At 43.7% G+C, this 17,684-nt stretch overlaps 1 protein-coding gene across 11 annotated transcripts in view; it reads left to right on the forward strand.

Annotated features, from left to right (window-relative positions):
• The window catches only part of MAP4 (microtubule associated protein 4), a 167,897-nt gene that overhangs the window by 123,041 nt on the left and 27,172 nt on the right, over positions 1-17,684 (forward strand). The window contains exons 9-10 of one of the 11 annotated variants that reach the window (XM_060307203.2): positions 1,477-4,845; positions 9,253-9,303. The exons of the other annotated variants lie outside the window; for them this stretch is intronic. Coding sequence (XP_060163186.2) covers positions 1,477-4,845; positions 9,253-9,303 — 3,420 coding nt within the window. The remainder of the gene's footprint in view (positions 1-1,476; positions 4,846-9,252; positions 9,304-17,684) is intronic. 11 annotated transcript variants of the gene reach the window in all.

A 17,684-nucleotide genomic window follows, 5' to 3' on the forward strand; every position in this document is an offset into this window, starting at 1 on the left:
TACACATTTTTGATGGTAAGCCAGAAGCACGTGCACATGATTATCAACTTAGTGATTCTCTGCCTCCTTTTCTGTGATTGTGGTGAGATCGTGAACTTCAGGGCAGGGACCAAGATTTGCTACACTTGGAATCTCTACTGCTTTGAACACTGTCTGGCACCGAGTGGGAGCTAAATAAATGTATGATTTTTAAAAATGTTGTTTTAGTGACTCACCATATCATTAAAGATTTCTCAAGTCCTTATTGTGTATACACCATGCTAAGGCACACAGATACTTAGGCCTGGGTCCTGGTCCTTTTCTAGCCTGGATGGTGAGAGAAGTTCCCAGGCGTGAACTCTGAAACCAAAGATTTATATAATAATTGAATTAAATAGTATTAGAGATGGCACCAAATAGCTGCTGATTAATTGCCAAGTTAAATGTTATAAATGCTGTGGGTTGCTAAAGCCTAGCAATTTTTCAGGAAAAACAATAATTGGCCTGAGGTATTAAGTAAAGGGTAGGATTTGGAGGACATTGGAGGGATAAAGATAAGGACAAAAGTTACTATTTGAATATTTTAATATTCTGTGAGGTCATTTATTGCACCAAACTTGCCAAGAGTTGTCCTAGACCTGCTCTCACCGGGTCTGTTTCCAGGATCTTGGATCCATACTGCATTCATTGACTTAGAGGCAGGAGGTTGGACTAAGTGACTTCCTGAAACTTTTCCAAGGGTGCTCATCCTAATTGTTTTAATTCATTATCCTATACTTGGCATTATGTATATATCTCTGTCTTTTGGGAAGTACCTTTAGCGACAGAACATTGAAATCTAGCACATTTGTGTTTCAAAGTAGGAGGCTCTTGTTCTGAAATAATGTGACTTTTTCTCTGGACAAAATACTAATTCAGTATCTTTTCTTTTTCTCTTTCTTTTTTTTTTTTAAAGTAGTATAATTCTGTCCTTCTGGTCTGTTTAACAAGTAATCGGTATAATACTGATAAGTAATTAGTATAATATTGGTGACAGACTCTTAGAATTGTAAAATCATACATATTTCATTCAATCAGTTAATCAATGTCACCAAAAAGAGGAGCTTACCATCTTGTTACTATCCTGGGAATTATGTACCTATTAAAAATAATAGCAAATATAAATAAGTATCAGAGGAGGTTTATAGGCAGTAGGTGCTTATTATACAGATTAGAAGATCGCTGTTTGAATTTCTTTTATCAAGTTTTGAATATTTTGTAAATACATTTTGTAAAAAAAAGTCTTTACCCAAGATGATGATCTTTGATTTTTGTTAAATATTTACTAATCCCAGTTAAGAGTGAGAAATGTTTTGGAAAAAAACTTTTCCTAAATGAATCAGTATGTGGGTTGGTGAAAATAGACTACTTAAATGAGTCACTAAATGGACATTTTCTTAAAGAAAGAATAACAAGGGGTTTTCTGTTTGGAATTTTGGCCAACTTCATGTATTGCAGGTACCCTTCCCACACAAGCCAAAAAAGCGTGCAGACCCAGTGATCGCAGGTCCGCCCGGCCCGCCCGGCCCAGGCTTGCCAGGGTCCCTCCTGAGCTGCTGGGAGGCTCTTCTCCACGGAAGACTCTTGATCCTGGGCTGGGCCCCTGCCCTTTGTCTGAGTTGGGTTGGGTTTCTGGTTCGTCTTCCTGTGGTGAGCCTGGGAACCAGAGGAAAACTATTCATGGTGACTTCCTTGAACCCCAGAGGGATCTTGGCAGGGAGTCCTGGGATATAGAAAGAACACCGATGATGATGAAGAAAAAAAAGAAGAAACCAAAGCAAAAGAGATACTCTCAGCCCCGGGCTGGGGGACCTTGGGATGATGACAATGCAGATGAGCCTAAAGGTCATCCCTCTGCCACTGACCCACAAAAGTCAGGTGTTCCCCCCAGCCAGCCTACCACTGTGGGCACAGAACATGGGCTGGTATCCAGAGAAAACTTGAAAAAGGGATGTGAAATTGATTCCAGGGCAGCCAAACTGGTAGCTGAGAACTTTGCCTCCGAGGGTCTCAGCATTCCTTTGTGTCCTTTGGAAGAACCCCCGAAAACTGCAGTAAATTCTCAGCCCAAACTGAGAGTAGAGGCAGAGGTGAGAGGTAACAAGTCAGCACCACAGAGCCAAGACAAGAAATTGCTGCAGCAAGATGAGTGCAAACCACAGCCTGCACCCTACCTCGAGACTCCTGTGGATAAAAGCCAGACAGTAGGCTCCCTCAATCTGAAAGGACCCCTGACAGAAGTTTTTCCACACAAAGTAGAAATTCCTTTGGAGATCAGACCCAAAGAGGGTTGCTCTCCTGTCTTGGACCAAGGGGCTGAGGGTAGAGTTTCAAAACCCAAAGCAGCAAAAGAACTGCCTAATTCCATACCCACTTTGACAGCAGATAATCCATTAGTAAGTAGTCTAAAAGAAGGGAGTGATGAAAGTAAAATGACTAAACTGCAGAATGACAAACAGAAAGAGTTTTCTGAGGGAGCTGAAGAGGTTAAAGAACTAAAAAAGGAAAGTATTCCCAAGGAAAGACAGGAGAACAGCATCTTTGCTTCTGAGCAGCCACAGGACACGGTGTTAGCTCAGGTTCCTGGACTAGGGAATGAACCATTTAAGAGAATGGCAGGTGATGGCAAAAGCAGGAAGGGAAAGGGAAGTTCTGGGAAGATGAGAGCAAGTTCTGGGAAGGTGAGAGCAAGGTCTGAGCTGCTGTGGCTTGCGGACAGCCAGAAGGACAGCAAGGACACAATTGTTCTTGTGCCAAGTGAGCCAGCGCCTAAAATGGAAAGAATGGATAAAAGCGAGGAGCTGGGGCTGGGTTCTTCAGAGCAACCAGGGACCGTGGCTGAGCTCACTGAGGCAGTGGTGATGCGGGACCCTAAGGAGATGACTGACCTGAGGGTGGCAGGCACCTTGCAGGCGTTGATTCCTTTGGGAAATGGGTCAGGCGTGATTCAGACTTCCGGTGCTAGAACAGAAAGAGGAGCTGTAGCCATAGGCATGCGTGTCGGCAACCAGAGCGAGGAGGAAAAATGTCCTTGGATGGATCATGAGGCAGCTCCCTGGATTTCTGAAAAGCCTACAAAAAGAGGCAGTGAAGACAAAAACAAAAAGTTTAAAAATAGTTATTCCACACAGCCTGCTAGAATGGAGAGGAAGGAAGAAATCCTCAACCCACCTTTTGTAGGGAAGCGTGGGGATATTGGTAGTACTCCCCATCAAAACAGAGAATTAGAACTTACTTTCCCCATAGCTCATGACCCTTTGTTCTCACGTATATCAGATACACCCACAGTGGAAGGAGTTGACCAAAAGGGTAGAAATGTTGAGGTTAATTTTTCTAAGCTTGGGGCTCTTGGCAGGAACAAAACAAGCGCAGGCAAGGATTTTGCTGTTACTGAACCAGCTACCAAGGTGACAGATGTGAGCTGCCAAGACCAAATCCAGGGGGCAGGATTTGTTCCTTCAGTACTGTCTGAGGAGAATAAGACAGATGTGGCCAAGAGACATACTGCAGTTGCTGACAAACCAAATAAAAGGAGTAATGATGGAAAAAGCAAAAAGGTTAAAAATAGTTTCCCTGAGAAGCACATTCTGGAGAATAAGATAGATGCAACTAAAATACATGTTCCCATGGAAACCATAGGGGACCACAGAATTGAAGGAATGGGCTATGTGGATGAAAATAGAAATATTACATTTACCTGCCCTAGAACACCACCAGGATTGATGAATAAGACAGTCCCCCTAGAGGCTCAGGAATCAGCAGCCTGTGAAAAACTGCCCCCTTCTACTTTTCAAGTAGTAAAGGAAAGTGATTCATTTCCAGACACCTTGGCAGAAAGCAGGCAAGAGACAGCTCCAGCCCAGATTTCCAAATTATTAGAGGTAGATAATTGCAGCAAAGTTGGAGTCCCAGTTGAAGAAAGACCCAAGGCTCCCTGTGCTGTTATGCCCTCTACAAGCACAGGAGGAGTTGCCCTAACTCTGACAGCAGCCATAGAAACAGTTAATAACCATGGAGTTAGCTGTCTTCAGAATAAAGGTGAGCTTGCTGGTCCCATGAAAAACGAAGCAGGGATAGACGGAGGGCATGTGATAGGAGAATCTGAGTCAGTGCCCAGTGGTGCATCAAAGCACTCAGTAGAGAAAACCACAGAGCCAGCAGGGGGCCACCTTCTTTCTGGCGTGCTCATAGAAGAACAAAGCCTGGCAGGTGGGGTCAGAGTCCTAGAAGCATGTGCAGATAGCAGTAATTTTCCAACATGTCCAGTAAACAAACAGAAAGAGTCTGAGGAAGGTTCTGCTCCAGTTCCAATTCTTGACCTAATGGGAGACAAAGCACAAAAGCCCAGTTTCTGTGAGGACCAACGTGCTGAAAATAGAGATTCCCAGGGCCCAGATAGTTTGAATAAGGAGGTAGATACGACTCTTTTGCCACCAGAAAGTGAAAAGGATAAATTGGAAGAAATCAGTCTGGATTCTGAAAGCAGAGAAATGGCATGTGTTTCCTTGGCACCACCAGAACTCCAGTCAGGTGTCTTAGATGGCAAAGTTGAAGTGACTCCTTCAAGGGTGGTAGATGAGTTAGTAGTGACTGCTTCCAAGGCTCTTCAACTCCCAGAACCCAAAGACAAGATCTTAGAGGCACCTGAGAAAATGACAGAAAAATCTGAACCGAAGGCACTGGGACAAGGGAAGAAGGAAGATAAAAGCAGAGCGGCAGAACCCATGAAAGGCTACATGAGACCCACCAAGTCCCGAGGACTCACTCCACTTTTACCAAAATCTACAGTCCAGGAACGAGAGCGATCCAAGCAACTCAAGTCCAGTGGTATGAACCTGCCGTGGGGAAATGTGTGTGCTTGTGGCTTTTGGTCAGCATCAGAAAGGCAAAGAGCTTGTGCTTTGGTTCCATCCAGACTCTAATCATTCTTGTTAACCATTGGTTTGTTGGCATGAAGACCTGTAACTGCTAATTATGTGTTTTCTGCAGCGAAGGCATGCCTTGTGTCCAGCTTGGGAGGCTGGTGACTTGGTTGCATGCCTTTTTACCCAGCACTGAACCTTGACTTTCAGGGGAAGTTGAATTTCAAACAATAAATTGTTTAGCAGAAAGTCTATCACCATCCATGATATTCTTAAATTTTTTTTAAAAAAAAAAGTGTGCCTCCTATGTGTAAAGTTTACAGCCAAATTTTAATCATATCATTATTTTGTATAAGGATTCACAAGAGGAAAGAAAACATTTCATGTCCAGCTGTGTGTGTGGGATTTTTTTTTTCCAGTATACATATGTAACTTGTGCTGGTGGGACTAAATATCCAAATTGCTTTTGGATTGAATGAAAATGAACCCCTTATGGTAGCCTCCACCCAGATTGGTAAGCACAGACTTTATTTGTGTTTCTAGAAGTGGGAAATGATCTCTCAGTGATGCAGCTCTATCTTTTAGCAGTTTGTTGCTTACAGCCATTGGCCCACAGTTTCACAGGGGTTAGAGTTTGGACATATCCTATGTCCATGAAACATAGTCCATATCCATGGGCAAGTCTGTAAAACTTGCCCATATAGGATTCCTCATAATTTTGCCCTTTTTGCCTCTAATCAGTGAAGTAATTGAGAGGAGACTGAGAAGATGATGATTCCTTTAAGATTTAGAAATGTTAAGGGTTTTTTTTCCCCTGAAAAGTATACATCTAATCATGGCCTTTGAGGCTGTTCACAGCCTACAAATGATGCTATTACTTAATCACTGTTTCCCAGCTTGCATGATGCAGCTACTAACTCCAGAAATGAAAAAACACTGGTTGGCCTTGGTGTAGCCAGTTAGGCTTTTGGAGAGGCTTCATCATGAGATGGTGTTCTGCATGGTATGGACTTGTTTTGGGTAAAGCTTGTGCTATGCATGAATATGTACCCGGTAAGGAACGTGTGTCGTGTGAGTAGAGAATGCTAGAAGCTATTATTTGCATAAAACATTCTGATCTTTTCCGTTTTTATCTTCCATTAGCTACCCTGTTGCCAAGGCAGAAAATGATATTGTATGTAAAGTGCTTTCCAGCTTTCATTAAGATTCCCAGCCCTCTCTCCAGTTCATTAGTTTCAGGTTCTAGACCAGTTCTTTGGTTTCAGTGGTAATTAAAGGATAACATGTAAGTTTTCTGAAACTTAGGCATCTCTTTTAGCTCAGTATTACTGAAAAATGTAGGAAGAGGATTTATTGTGATTCTTGAGGAGGCAAGCCAGGTGCTGTAGAACTTTTGGGCTCCTACCTTGACCAGGCCACCCTCAGCGACATGTGTTAGGAGTAGCCTTGTAGAGTGGCTGAGGAGGGAGTGATGTATGTTGGACAAAATATCTTCTCTAAATTCTATCACACCCCTTCCCTAAGAACAATCTATACTTTTTTTATTTTGGTAGGTAAAATTATAATTTTCAAAAATTAACTTTTGAATAGGTTAATACATTCACATGGTAGAACGGGATATGCAGTAAAATGTAAGTCTGCCTCCCTCTGTTAACCCCCATCCACGTTTCCCTCTCCAGCAACCAGTGTTAACAATGTCTTACACGTCCTTTCAGACAATTTACGCATAAAGAATCAATGATATATATATTTCCTGATTTTATAAAAGTGAGACATATCATGCATACTGATGTGTACCTTGATTTGTAAACCTAGTTATTTTAGAGCTCTTTACAAATCAGTACAAAGAAAGGGGCCTCAGTCTTTTTAAATAGCTGTATAGTATTTCACTGTATGGAGATACCCTAATGTATTTTACCACTTCTTTATTGATGGATGTTCAGATGTTTTCCTTTTTTTTTCTATTAGAAACAAGGTGCGTAAACTAATCTTGTATATACAGAATGTCATACTTACGTACATACATACTTATACAAATACATCTGTATAATAAAAAGGGGCTCTGGGTTAGAACCTCTGATTTGAAGAATATATGTTTATCTTTTTGATAGTTGTTGCCAAATTGTTCCTCATAGGGGCACAGAGCTGCACCAGAACTATACTCCCACCCTGAGCATAGACCAGTACCTGTTCCCCTGTACTTCTCCTACTAGTGTGGTTTTTCTTCTTTGTTGAGGTGTGCCAGTCTAATAGGTAAAAAATTATTACTTGGTATAAATGTATTTTGTGTTTTACTTCTTAAATGACTTCCTTTATTATCCAGTTTATAAAAGCCATCCCTGCTCTGAGTTCATAAAAATATTTTAAATTTTTCACATTTTTAATCTTTGATCAGTCTAGAATTTGCTTATTTGTTTCTGTGTGTGTGTGTGTGTGTGTGTGTGTGTGTGTATTTTGTTTATGAAATATGCGATATGATTACTTGGTTGTCTCACTATATTTGTATATTCTGTCTCCCTCTGAAATGCCACCTTTGTCATGCTCTAAGTAACACAATGTGGCTTAATAATATATTTTAATATCTAATAGGTCTAGCCCCACATGTCACCCTATCTTTCAGAGTCTTCCTGACTATTCTTGCTTATTATTTCATATATACTTGACAGTTGGCTCATAGGTTTGTGGGGGGGGAAATCCAGTCAGTCTTGTTCTTGAAATCACGTTAAATATAGATTACCCTAGGGAGAGTTGTTGCATATGTTGAGTTTTTCTGTCCAACATGTAATACATGCCATATTCAGTAACATCACATGTTCAGGTTTACGTGTCTTAGTCCCTCACTGGTGCTTTCTTTGTGCAGATCTTGTATATTTCTTCTCTTTTCTTTGGCCTCACGGCTTGTGGGGTCTTAGTTGCCTGACTAGGGATTGAACCCCCGCCCTCGGCAGTGAAAGTGTGGAGTCCTAACCACTGGACTGCCAGGGAATTCCCAAGATCTTGTATGTTTCTAATAATGCTTATTCAGAGATGTTCAGAAAGCAGGTGAATGTGCAGATGCAGAGCTTTAGGCAAGCCTGGGCTCTGAGGCAGGGGACTGAGTGGAATGGGGAGTGCCTGGATTTGTGATAGGGAACTAGGCAGGGTAACCCCTTATGGGTTCATATGGGCTCTGATGTTTCATGCATGCCTGGTAATAGACCTGGCCTTGGTAAATTTTATTTTTGTTCCTCACTTCGAATCATTCATGTTAACTCTCCTGTGGTCGGATGGTGTTACCCATGGTTTTCAGTGTTCGGACAGTAAAGATATTATTAGTGGTGTCCATAAAAATAATAGCATCTGCCACCTATTGAGTGAATACTAAGTGTCTAGTTGTCTGTAGATAGGTAGGTGGATAGTCGTGTACACACACACACACACACACACACACACACACACAACAGTACTTTGAAGGATTCTCTCCATTTTACACGTGAGGAAATGGAGGCTCTCCATATTAAAGTCACACTGATAGTGAAGTGGCAGAAATAGAATTTAAACCCAAGTCGTTCTGACTCTAAGGCCCATGCTTTCCTCATTCTTGCCTCAGAGGAACCTTCCAGAAGTTTTAGGTTCTTAAAAAGAAAAAGATGAAGGTCGATGATTAATAATTATATTTTTAAAATTTTAATATCCAAGCTCTATAACTAAGCACTTTTCTAGTTGGAAAATGGAGACACATCATGAGGACATAAACTAATCAGAGGCTAATTTAGGATTAGAATCTAGGTCTTTTAAGTCTGTCTAGCATTTTATTCTCTAGGCAGAGACTGTGTTTGATTTATTCCTGTGTTCTCCCTACCACCCAGCTTAGAGCTTTACTGTATATGATGTCTAATGACAGTTTTAAAATTATAATTGAGTTACCTTTTGCTACGCTTATCTTCTTTGAAAGTAGGGAAAGTGAATATACTGCTAAAGTCTCTTTCAGCTTAATGATTCCTCTCCTGTTATTTTTTCATGCCTAAAGTTTAGGGAAACTTTAGCAGAAGGTTTCTTCACATATTATGCATATTGTTCTAAGTAAGGAACATTGAGATACTTCAGGAAATCTGAGCTCAACTTGTCCGAAAAGGACTTCTTTTGGGACCGTGTATTTTGTGCAGGGAAGAGCAAGGTTGAAAGGGCGATCCTTACTGGACTCTGGTATATGCGATGGCTCCATAGTAGTCGCTCCCCTGGAAGGAAGCCAAGGAGAGCTGTGAGTGGCAGTGCACTTGGCATGTTGTTCTGTGAGAGGGACAGTTATCATGGGTCTCCATAAATAGGCCCTTCCCTTTGCCATAGTGAGAGCCATTTCTCCCTTTATCTGGCTTCATTTCTTTTTCTTCAGTTTTCTTGAGCCCATCAACAGTCTTCCAACAGCTGGGAATATCAGTTTATGGTGGGAAATTCTTTTGGTGTGAAACTTGGAGTAATTTATAAACCTCAAATCCTAACAGTTTCAAGGCCCTTGTACATAAATAAAATATGCTCAGCAGATGAAAAAATCATTTGTAATCTTAGAGCTCACTACAGTCTTACAACTGGAGAAGTGCCCATTTGGTAATATCTTTTTTTAAAAATTTTATTTATTTATTTTTGGCTGCGTTGGGTCTTCATTGCTACGCACGGGCTTTTTCTAGTTGGGGCGAGCAGGGGCTACTCTTCGTTGCGGTGCGTGGGCTTCTCATTGCGGTGGCTTCTCTTGTTGTGGAGCTCGGGCTCTAGGCGCGTGGGCTGTAGAGCGCAGGCTCCGTAGTTACGGTGCTTGGGCTTAGTTGTTCCGCGGCATGTGGGATCTTCCCGGACCAGGGCTCAAACCCGTGTCCCCTGCATTGGTAGGCGGATTCTTAACCACTGCGCCACATCTTAAATGTAGTGCCATTTGTGAAGTTTCCTAATTGCTTTCTTCCCACTTACCCTCTCATTCTCTGGCTTGTTTTCTTCTTACTAGCTGTATATTAATGAAATTTATTGGGAGAGTCTATATGTTCAGTAACTAAAAACAGTTATTGTTTATTGAAACTTACTATACGCTCAGCACTCTCTTAAACTCTTAACCCTCAAACAGTTCTGTGCTACTGTTCACCTTATTTGAGCCAGAGCATCTAAATGTTCTGTGAAACAAGTCCAGCAATTATTGGTTGTTCTACTTTAAAAGGAATTTCTTCCCCTCACGCTCCCTCACTTTTATCCTCTGGCTGACAGCACTGGAAGATTAAGAAAGCAAATGCAACTTGCTTCTTACTTTTGGTGTTGCAGAAATTTTTACTCCTTTGAAATATGAAGTGGACAGTAGAGGGGACGTCCATGCGTATTTTTACCTGTGACATTGAGTAGGTCATCTCAGCTGTGAGCAGATTGAAATTGCTAGTTTTTAAACTGTTCAGCAACGATGTAATTTGTATAAGTTTAGGCAAAAAGCTGATTGTCATATAAACGTTTTCTATTGCTCTGCTGATAGTGAACACTCAACATGATTTGGATTTTTTAGTATTTAGTTCATTCATTCATTCAGCAAACGCCAGGTAACATTATTCCCACATTCTAAGGGTAGATCAAGAAGCCACAGCTTTTACTCCTCAAGGATTCCAAAGTGGGGAGATAAACACATAAACAGATAATTTTACTCTAGTGAGAGAAGTTCTGTAATAGAAGGATGAGCTATATGCCATGGGAATACAGAGCAGAAAGTAAGTCCTCTTAGGAGAGCAAAAGAAAGCTTACTGGAGGAGGTGACATTTGATGGGTCTGGAAGTTTGAAGAGCTGATAAGCAGGGTAAGGCATTCTAGGGGATAGACTGCACAGAGGCATAGTGAAGTGCAAGTGCATGGAATATTTGAGGACTAGCAAACATTTGGGTGTGACTGGTATATACATCATGTGGGCAGCAGGGAGAAACATTCTGAGACAAGATTGGGGAGAAAAGAAGGTAAGCTCTTCAAGGGTCCTGAGAGTCGTGTGTACCTCCATGAGCAGAGGATCTTAAACTTTACACTGGAGGTAATTGGTGGAGGGAGTTGGGCTTTTACCTAGTTTCCTTGCATGAATCTCTTATCTTTTTCAGGGAGGCTATGCTAGGCTCAGTACTCAAAAGGCCTGGAATTTCCAAGTTGTACTTCTTGGGGGACTTTTCATCTGTAAGCATTTTAATGCTTTTGCCTGTTAAATGACAAAAATAATGCAATTTAGTAATGAGTGTGATGTCCTTTACTTAAGGGAGAACAATCCATGGATTAGGGGAGTACAGCGGACAACAGTGGACCGCTCTTACCGAGGGATTCTGGGCAAGAGCGAGTTTTATAGAGCGTTATAAGCGGCAACTGGGGGAAATAGGGCATGACTGGCTAGGAGGTCTGGGGTTTCCTTATAAGGCTAACAGGTCCAATTTTCTAGGGCAAGGTGAGCTAGCTGAAGCTGATTCGAAGGACTGTTTGGTGTGTTTTAGGTTTCTTTGACAGTGAGGTGCTTTCCTTGACAGTGAAGTGCAGGCTGACTTCGATTTAGATTTGTGGGCCAAGCCACGGGGGCGGCCTCCATTTTGTGGGTCCTGGTAAATGAATTACCTTTATCAAGGGTCACATAAGTCAGATTACTAGCTTCAGTTTTTTCATTCTGTCTGCCTCCCAATTTTTGAAAGTTAATCAGGAAGAATCACGATTTTCTTGAGTTAAACATGTACTAAGAAATTTTTCTAAGATTTAGTAGAATATGGTTTTGAAATGTTTTTGCATACATGTATATTTATATATAAACAAACATCATTTTCTTCCAGGTAAGAAACTAGATTGCAGCTTCACAGTCTTCAGCTTTTATTAGTAGAGTGTCATCCATCATTGTAATCAGTAGACGTATCAACTTTCATTGTAATGATAATTTATTAGAAATTGTTTCCTGGAGACAGTAACAGGGAACATTTGGTCAATCTGGAAAGTAGCTTTGTTGCCTTGGTAACTGAAAGAATGCAGAGAAACCAGTTGTGGAGCTTATCAAAACCAAGGCCCTGAACAGGTTGAGTACTAGCTCAAGGCACAAGGCAAAACCAGAAACATCTGCCAGTGCATCTGCTGAGATCAGAGACCTGCAAGCTGTGCCAGAGCCCTTGGAAGCTTGACAAGTTGTTATACAGTCTGATAAAAGAGAGGTCGCCTTCTGACCAGACACATGGGAGTCCATGCACTTTCCTCAGACTCAGACGGAATGGAACTTAAAAACCTTCAGCCCAAAGGACATTCGAAATCAGCACCTGTCTACATGAGTTTAACGATGGGAGAGATCAGGTCAAATGATAGAAGTCCGTGAAAGGAATACGTCCATTCCTCCTTGAGCAGAACTTTTTTGAGAGCCTACTTAAGCACTGTATCAAGCACTGTGCTGGGCACCTGCATAGCAGAGGTGGACAGGTCTTATTCCTGCCTTCTAGAAGCTTCCAGGAAAGGCACATACAGAGAAGATTATGGTGTAGTTTCCAAATCCTAAGAAGAAGTAGAACAAGTATAGTTCTGTGTAAACATTAAGGATTCAGTTTAGGAGTTAGGGGTCTAGGAGACTTTACAGAGGAGGTGACATTTCTGTGAGTTCTGAATAAGTAGAAGCAGAACCCAGAGGCAAGGAATTCTAGTGGCAACTGAGTCTAGAATTTAAGTCTTCAGGTTCTTAAGTACATTTCTTTTTACCTGGGCACACTCAACTTTCTAAGACTTCATGTAAGTTCCTCATCTGCCAACTTGATAAAATATCACAGTGATGGGGGCGGGGTGGGGGGGTTGAGTTCCTTGATGCAACTCTCTCCCGTGGGTGAATGTGCATTCCTGAGTGAGATTGTGTTTGTAATTCTGAATTGGACTAGGGCACTGACAGGGTCATCCTCAGGTTTTACTAATTATTCTGTACTAGATTTTTCTCATTGTTTGTCATCCAGGTAGCAGTCACCTCATTGGGGAGAAATAAACACATTAATTTTTGTTCCGTGTGATCTCTTCCTTGGTACGTGTTGCAAAGCAATAGTGTAATCAAACTATAAGCCACTCTGTCCCCTCCCCTCTGTAAAAGCCTCTGGATCTCCATGTTTTCTTAGTGAAGCAGGAGGACATGCTTGCCCACTCAGAAGCAGCAGTGAAGGGACGCTCACAGTGCTGAGCACTGTAACAGGACACCAACGTAAATGTAAGTCCACTTGAGAATGGAAAATAGTAGCAGACAATTGCTAAGGAATAAAGACACACCTTCCTCATTCTTTGAAAGCCAGAATTTGACCATGTTTTATCACCAAGCCTTTATATACCCAAGACTCATCTCTTATTTTTTCCCATTACTAATTAGAATCATGACCCTCCTGGCACCACCTTCATTTTTCATTTTATTATACATCCTTCCTTGCTCTTCCTTGGTGAGAGCTTTGCTGAAAAGTAAGGTGACCCTAGTTTCTTGCTAATGAACCTTTATTGTGCTTTCGCATGTATTGCTGCTAAGCTACTTAAGGTCAAGGGGAAGGAGAGGTATATATGAGTTCAGTTAATGTTCAGGACAGAGGTTAAGTTCACATTTTTTCCAGCTTTGCAACATTGCCACTCCTGACCATGAACATAGCTCTGTGTTAGGTACTGATGCTAACGCAGGAAACATATTAGGGTTGGTTCTTGCGCTCTAGTTGGGAATTGAGAATATTATGTGCAGGGTATGAATAGCAAGTAGAGAAGTTGAGTAATGGGGACAGAGGCTCCAGTTAAGGAAGCTTTCTTGGGCTGGGCCTTGGTAATCTCTTCACTTTTTTTTTGGCTGCATTGGGTCTTCATTGCTGCACGTGGACTTTCTCTAGTTGAGGCAAGGTGCGCGGGCTTCTAATTCTGGTGGCTTCTCTTGTTGCGGAGCCGGGCTCTAGGCACGTGGGCTTCAGTAGTTGTGGCTCGCGGGCTCAGTAATTGTGGTGCATGGGCTTAGTTGCTCCGCGGCATGTGGGATCTTCCTGGACCAGGGCTCGAACCTGTGTCCCCTGCATTGGCAGGCGGATTCTTAACCACTGTGACACCAGGGAAATCCATCTCTTGTATTCTTTTTTTTTTTTTTTTTTTTTTGCGGTATGTGGGCCTCGCTGTTGTGGCCTCTCCTGTTGCGGAGCACAGGCTCTGGACGCGCAGGCCCAGCGGCCATGGCTCACGGGCCCAGCCGCTCCGCGGCATGTGGGATCTTCCCGGACCGGGGCACGAACCCGTGTCCCCTGCATCGGCAGGCGGACTCTCAACCACTGCGCCACCAGGGAAGCCCTTCTCTTGTATTCTTGATAGACTTTCACAATATCCTATGTTACTTCAATTAGCGACTTACAGGCTAGGCAACAAAAATCAGCTTTGTTCAAGGCAGAGTTTTTCCTATCCTTTCAGTGTAACTTTTTTTTCAAGAATTTTCTCTTGTGGGTACCTCAATCCTGAAAGTACTGTTTGTAAACTCAAAGCTCAGGGCAGCAAAGGACTATGCTGAGTTAAATGGGGGCAGTGGGCTCTGGTGGGCGGCTAAAACCCCAAGCCACAGATAGCCAAGGTCCCTAAGTCCTAGAGGTCGGAGGAAGATGAACTGCTGCAGTGTGTTCCCGTGGCAACTAAGTCATCAGCAGGCTGGAAAGAGCAGGCAGGGCTGGTGTAGGAGGGAGAGACACATCTTGTCCAAGAAACTAAGAGGGATCGGGGCAGGAGTAAAAGTGCGAGGATGTATTGTCACACAAGTGTCTTACAACTTGGTTACATGTCCCCAAAGTGCTGATCACTGAAACCTTTAAATGAACCACTTATTAGACTCTTGCACAATGCAGAGCTACAAGATGGAGCTCTCACTGGGCTTTGGGGACTCACGCAAGTCAGTTTTCAAGTTAATTTGATAAGTTGTTGTGACAACAAAACTACTCTTCCTCTGAGAAATGAATGCCTCCAATTTTGATATTACATTAAGATTCTTTGTTTTAAGTGAAATTTTGAGCAAATTTTTGGAGTCTTTGTTCTTTAAGGGTTATGGCTTAGGAGTGGCAAATCAGTCTTATTTTTAAAACAGTTTTTTGAGTAGGTGACAGTGCAAGTGTGGGCATAGTGTCACATAAGCGAGTGTGTGGGTACACACGTGTCTATACTGGTGAAAGCCGGCATCATTACTATCCTCAGTACCCAGATTAGCACCATCCCGTGTTTTAAATTGCAGATCTAAACAGAGTGCCAGTTAACAGGAAATTACATTTTCAGTTTAACAGTGGCATTCGATTGTGCAGAAAGGAGCAGGTTCCTTGCTTTCTCTTTCTTTTTCATTCATTCCTTCCTTCTTCCTTCGTTCCTTTCACACTAGTAAATACATTTATCATCCAACTGCTTGAGGAGAGAGGAGTGTTGGGCGAAAGACAGGTTTAGTCATGAATGCTGGTGTGATGTCACTGCCAGCTCTGTGATCATAGGTGGTGTTAGAGCTCCAGGAGCAGCGGGGAGAGCCGTGGAAGAGGCGATGTCGCTCTCACACAGGCAGCCAGCCTCACGCACTGCCACTCCCGGCCAGCTCTGTCAGGGCCAGCCTGCACAGTGCTGGGTGGATTCCACAAAAGAAATGAGCCAAGCTGGGTTTGAGTGGCAGAGGACAGAGGGCAAGCTGAATGAGATCGGGCTGAATGTCAGCATGGACGGGCAGCTGAAAGACGGGCTTGTGAAGAATGCCAGCTTCCTGGAGCAGAATAAGCTCTGCTTCTTTGAGGGGAAGCTAGACAAAGAGCTCGGCATTGAAGCGCAGGACAAGGAGTATCAAGCCACCTCGGGTCACCTTGCGAGCAGGTATGTGATTGCAGACAGCTGCCATCCCTTGGAGGGGAACTCAGTGCACCAGAAGACGGGCGAGTTACATCTGGGACCCAGAGAGGGGCCATACAAAAACAAAGCCACTATAGTTCCGGGGACGGTGGCAGGGAAGAATGTGCCGGAGACAGAGAGCCAGCCAGATCTGGATTTCCCTGGGGCTGCTGACATGCCCACCCAGTATGTTAAGGAGCAGGAAACCAGTGTTTGGAACCCCAACTTCCATCCCGTGTCAGTGGCTCAAGACCCTCAGCACTCAAGGGAAGGAACTCCAGGAAAGGAGAATGGCATCCCTGCTGGCTGCCGGGTGATTGGGGTGGTGAGTGATAGCTCTGGGCAGCTCGAATATGAGTCCTCCCTAGCGGTGGCTGTAGCCCACCCAGCCCCCACTGTTGCGCACTCACCCACTGCCATTCCACCAATCACTAGGGTCGAGTTCACCCCGGACTATGTGAATGCCAGCTCTCATATCAAAGACCATGATAAGGAGTTGGAGAAATTGAGTTCTACCGAGGAGGGGGCTTTGCTTGACCAAGCCCCCCAGCAGAAAAAGGCAATGCGCCGGGCCCTGTCTGAGTGCTCTCATCTCTCAGTCCCCCCAGCTGTCAACCTTGCAGATAAGTATCCTGAACTTCCCGCCCAAGAAGAGCTTTCTTCTGGCCTGCTACTCCTCACCGGTAGCCCAATGCTGAGTCCCACACCCAAAAAACTGGGGGCTCCTGCCATTAGGCGCTCCATGACGGTGGCTGAGGAACAGACAGCCAGCCACAAATTGAACCCTGGAGAACTGCCCATTCTGCCTACTGAAGAGATACCTCCTTTCAACTGCGAGGAACCAGTGGCCAAGAGGAGAGAAGAACTGACCCACTTCAACAACAGCAGCAGCAGCAGCTCTGGGAAGAGGGAACTGGGCACTGCTGGGTTCTATCTCCATGGTAAGCTGGAGCAGATTCCTGAAGTAAGCAGCAAGGAAAAAGGACAAGAAGATACTAGTGAAACTAGAGCGGATTCATGCTTCCAAGTCTGCCGAGGAGGTGAGAAACGGCCAGGACAGACAGTTCTGGCAGGGAAGAAGGAAATTGAGGTCACCACAACCCAGAGCACTCCATCGTTCCTGTGTGAAGAGACCCCACGTGATGGTATGTTTCTAAATTTTGTCTCCATGGGGAACAAGCAGACGGCAAGGAAGGAACCAAAGTGGCAGATTACCGGCAGGAGCGTTAGGCGGCTCATTCCTGCTTGGAGTCTATGACTGCCCAGGGAAAGCTGAATTCCCTTGCATCGGAAGGTTGGGGAGAGTGATGCGAGAGAGTGCACAAAGTGACTCTAGCTGGGTCAACCTGCACGTCTGTTGGTGTGACAGATGGTGTGGACTGAGGGTGTGGTCCGAATCCCATCAGAGAGGGGTAGGCGTAAGACATAGAGCCCCTTACTTGACCTCATGTCACCCTGCCCACCCCTCCCCCCATCCTCCCACCCCTCAGCTCCCTGTTGGTTTGAACCAGATGATTCCCGAGCCCTAAATCATCCAATCACAACTGATTGATTTCCTTGCTTGAAAATCTGTCACTGTGGATTCACAATGGCTTTATCAGCACTAACCTCCTCTCATTAAGTAGCGCAGCCTGGATGCAAGCTCTGTTTTCCGTTTTGCTTTTGAGAACGTTTTGCTTTTGTTCAAGCTGAAAAAGAGCCTTTTAAAGCTGGCTATTTAATATTCTTTTCCTGTTCTTCATGTTTGACCCGGTCTTGCTTCTAGTTTTCTCTCTGTATATGTGTGTTAGGAGGATTTGTGGGGAGAAGGGGAAGAAAGGGAAAGTGGACAGTGGAGAGACTTGTGGTTAATAAACAGCTAAATGTTGCGGTCCTTGCGGCTGCCGCTTTGTCTTTCTTCCTGGCCCTTTCTTCTCTTCCCCACCCCCAGCTCTCCACGGGTCTTATTGTTGGTGGTCTTACAAAAGC

Source organism: Globicephala melas, chromosome 11, assembly GCF_963455315.2.
Source record: "Globicephala melas chromosome 11, mGloMel1.2, whole genome shotgun sequence".
Classification (NCBI taxonomy): Eukaryota; Metazoa; Chordata; class Mammalia; order Artiodactyla; family Delphinidae; genus Globicephala; species Globicephala melas.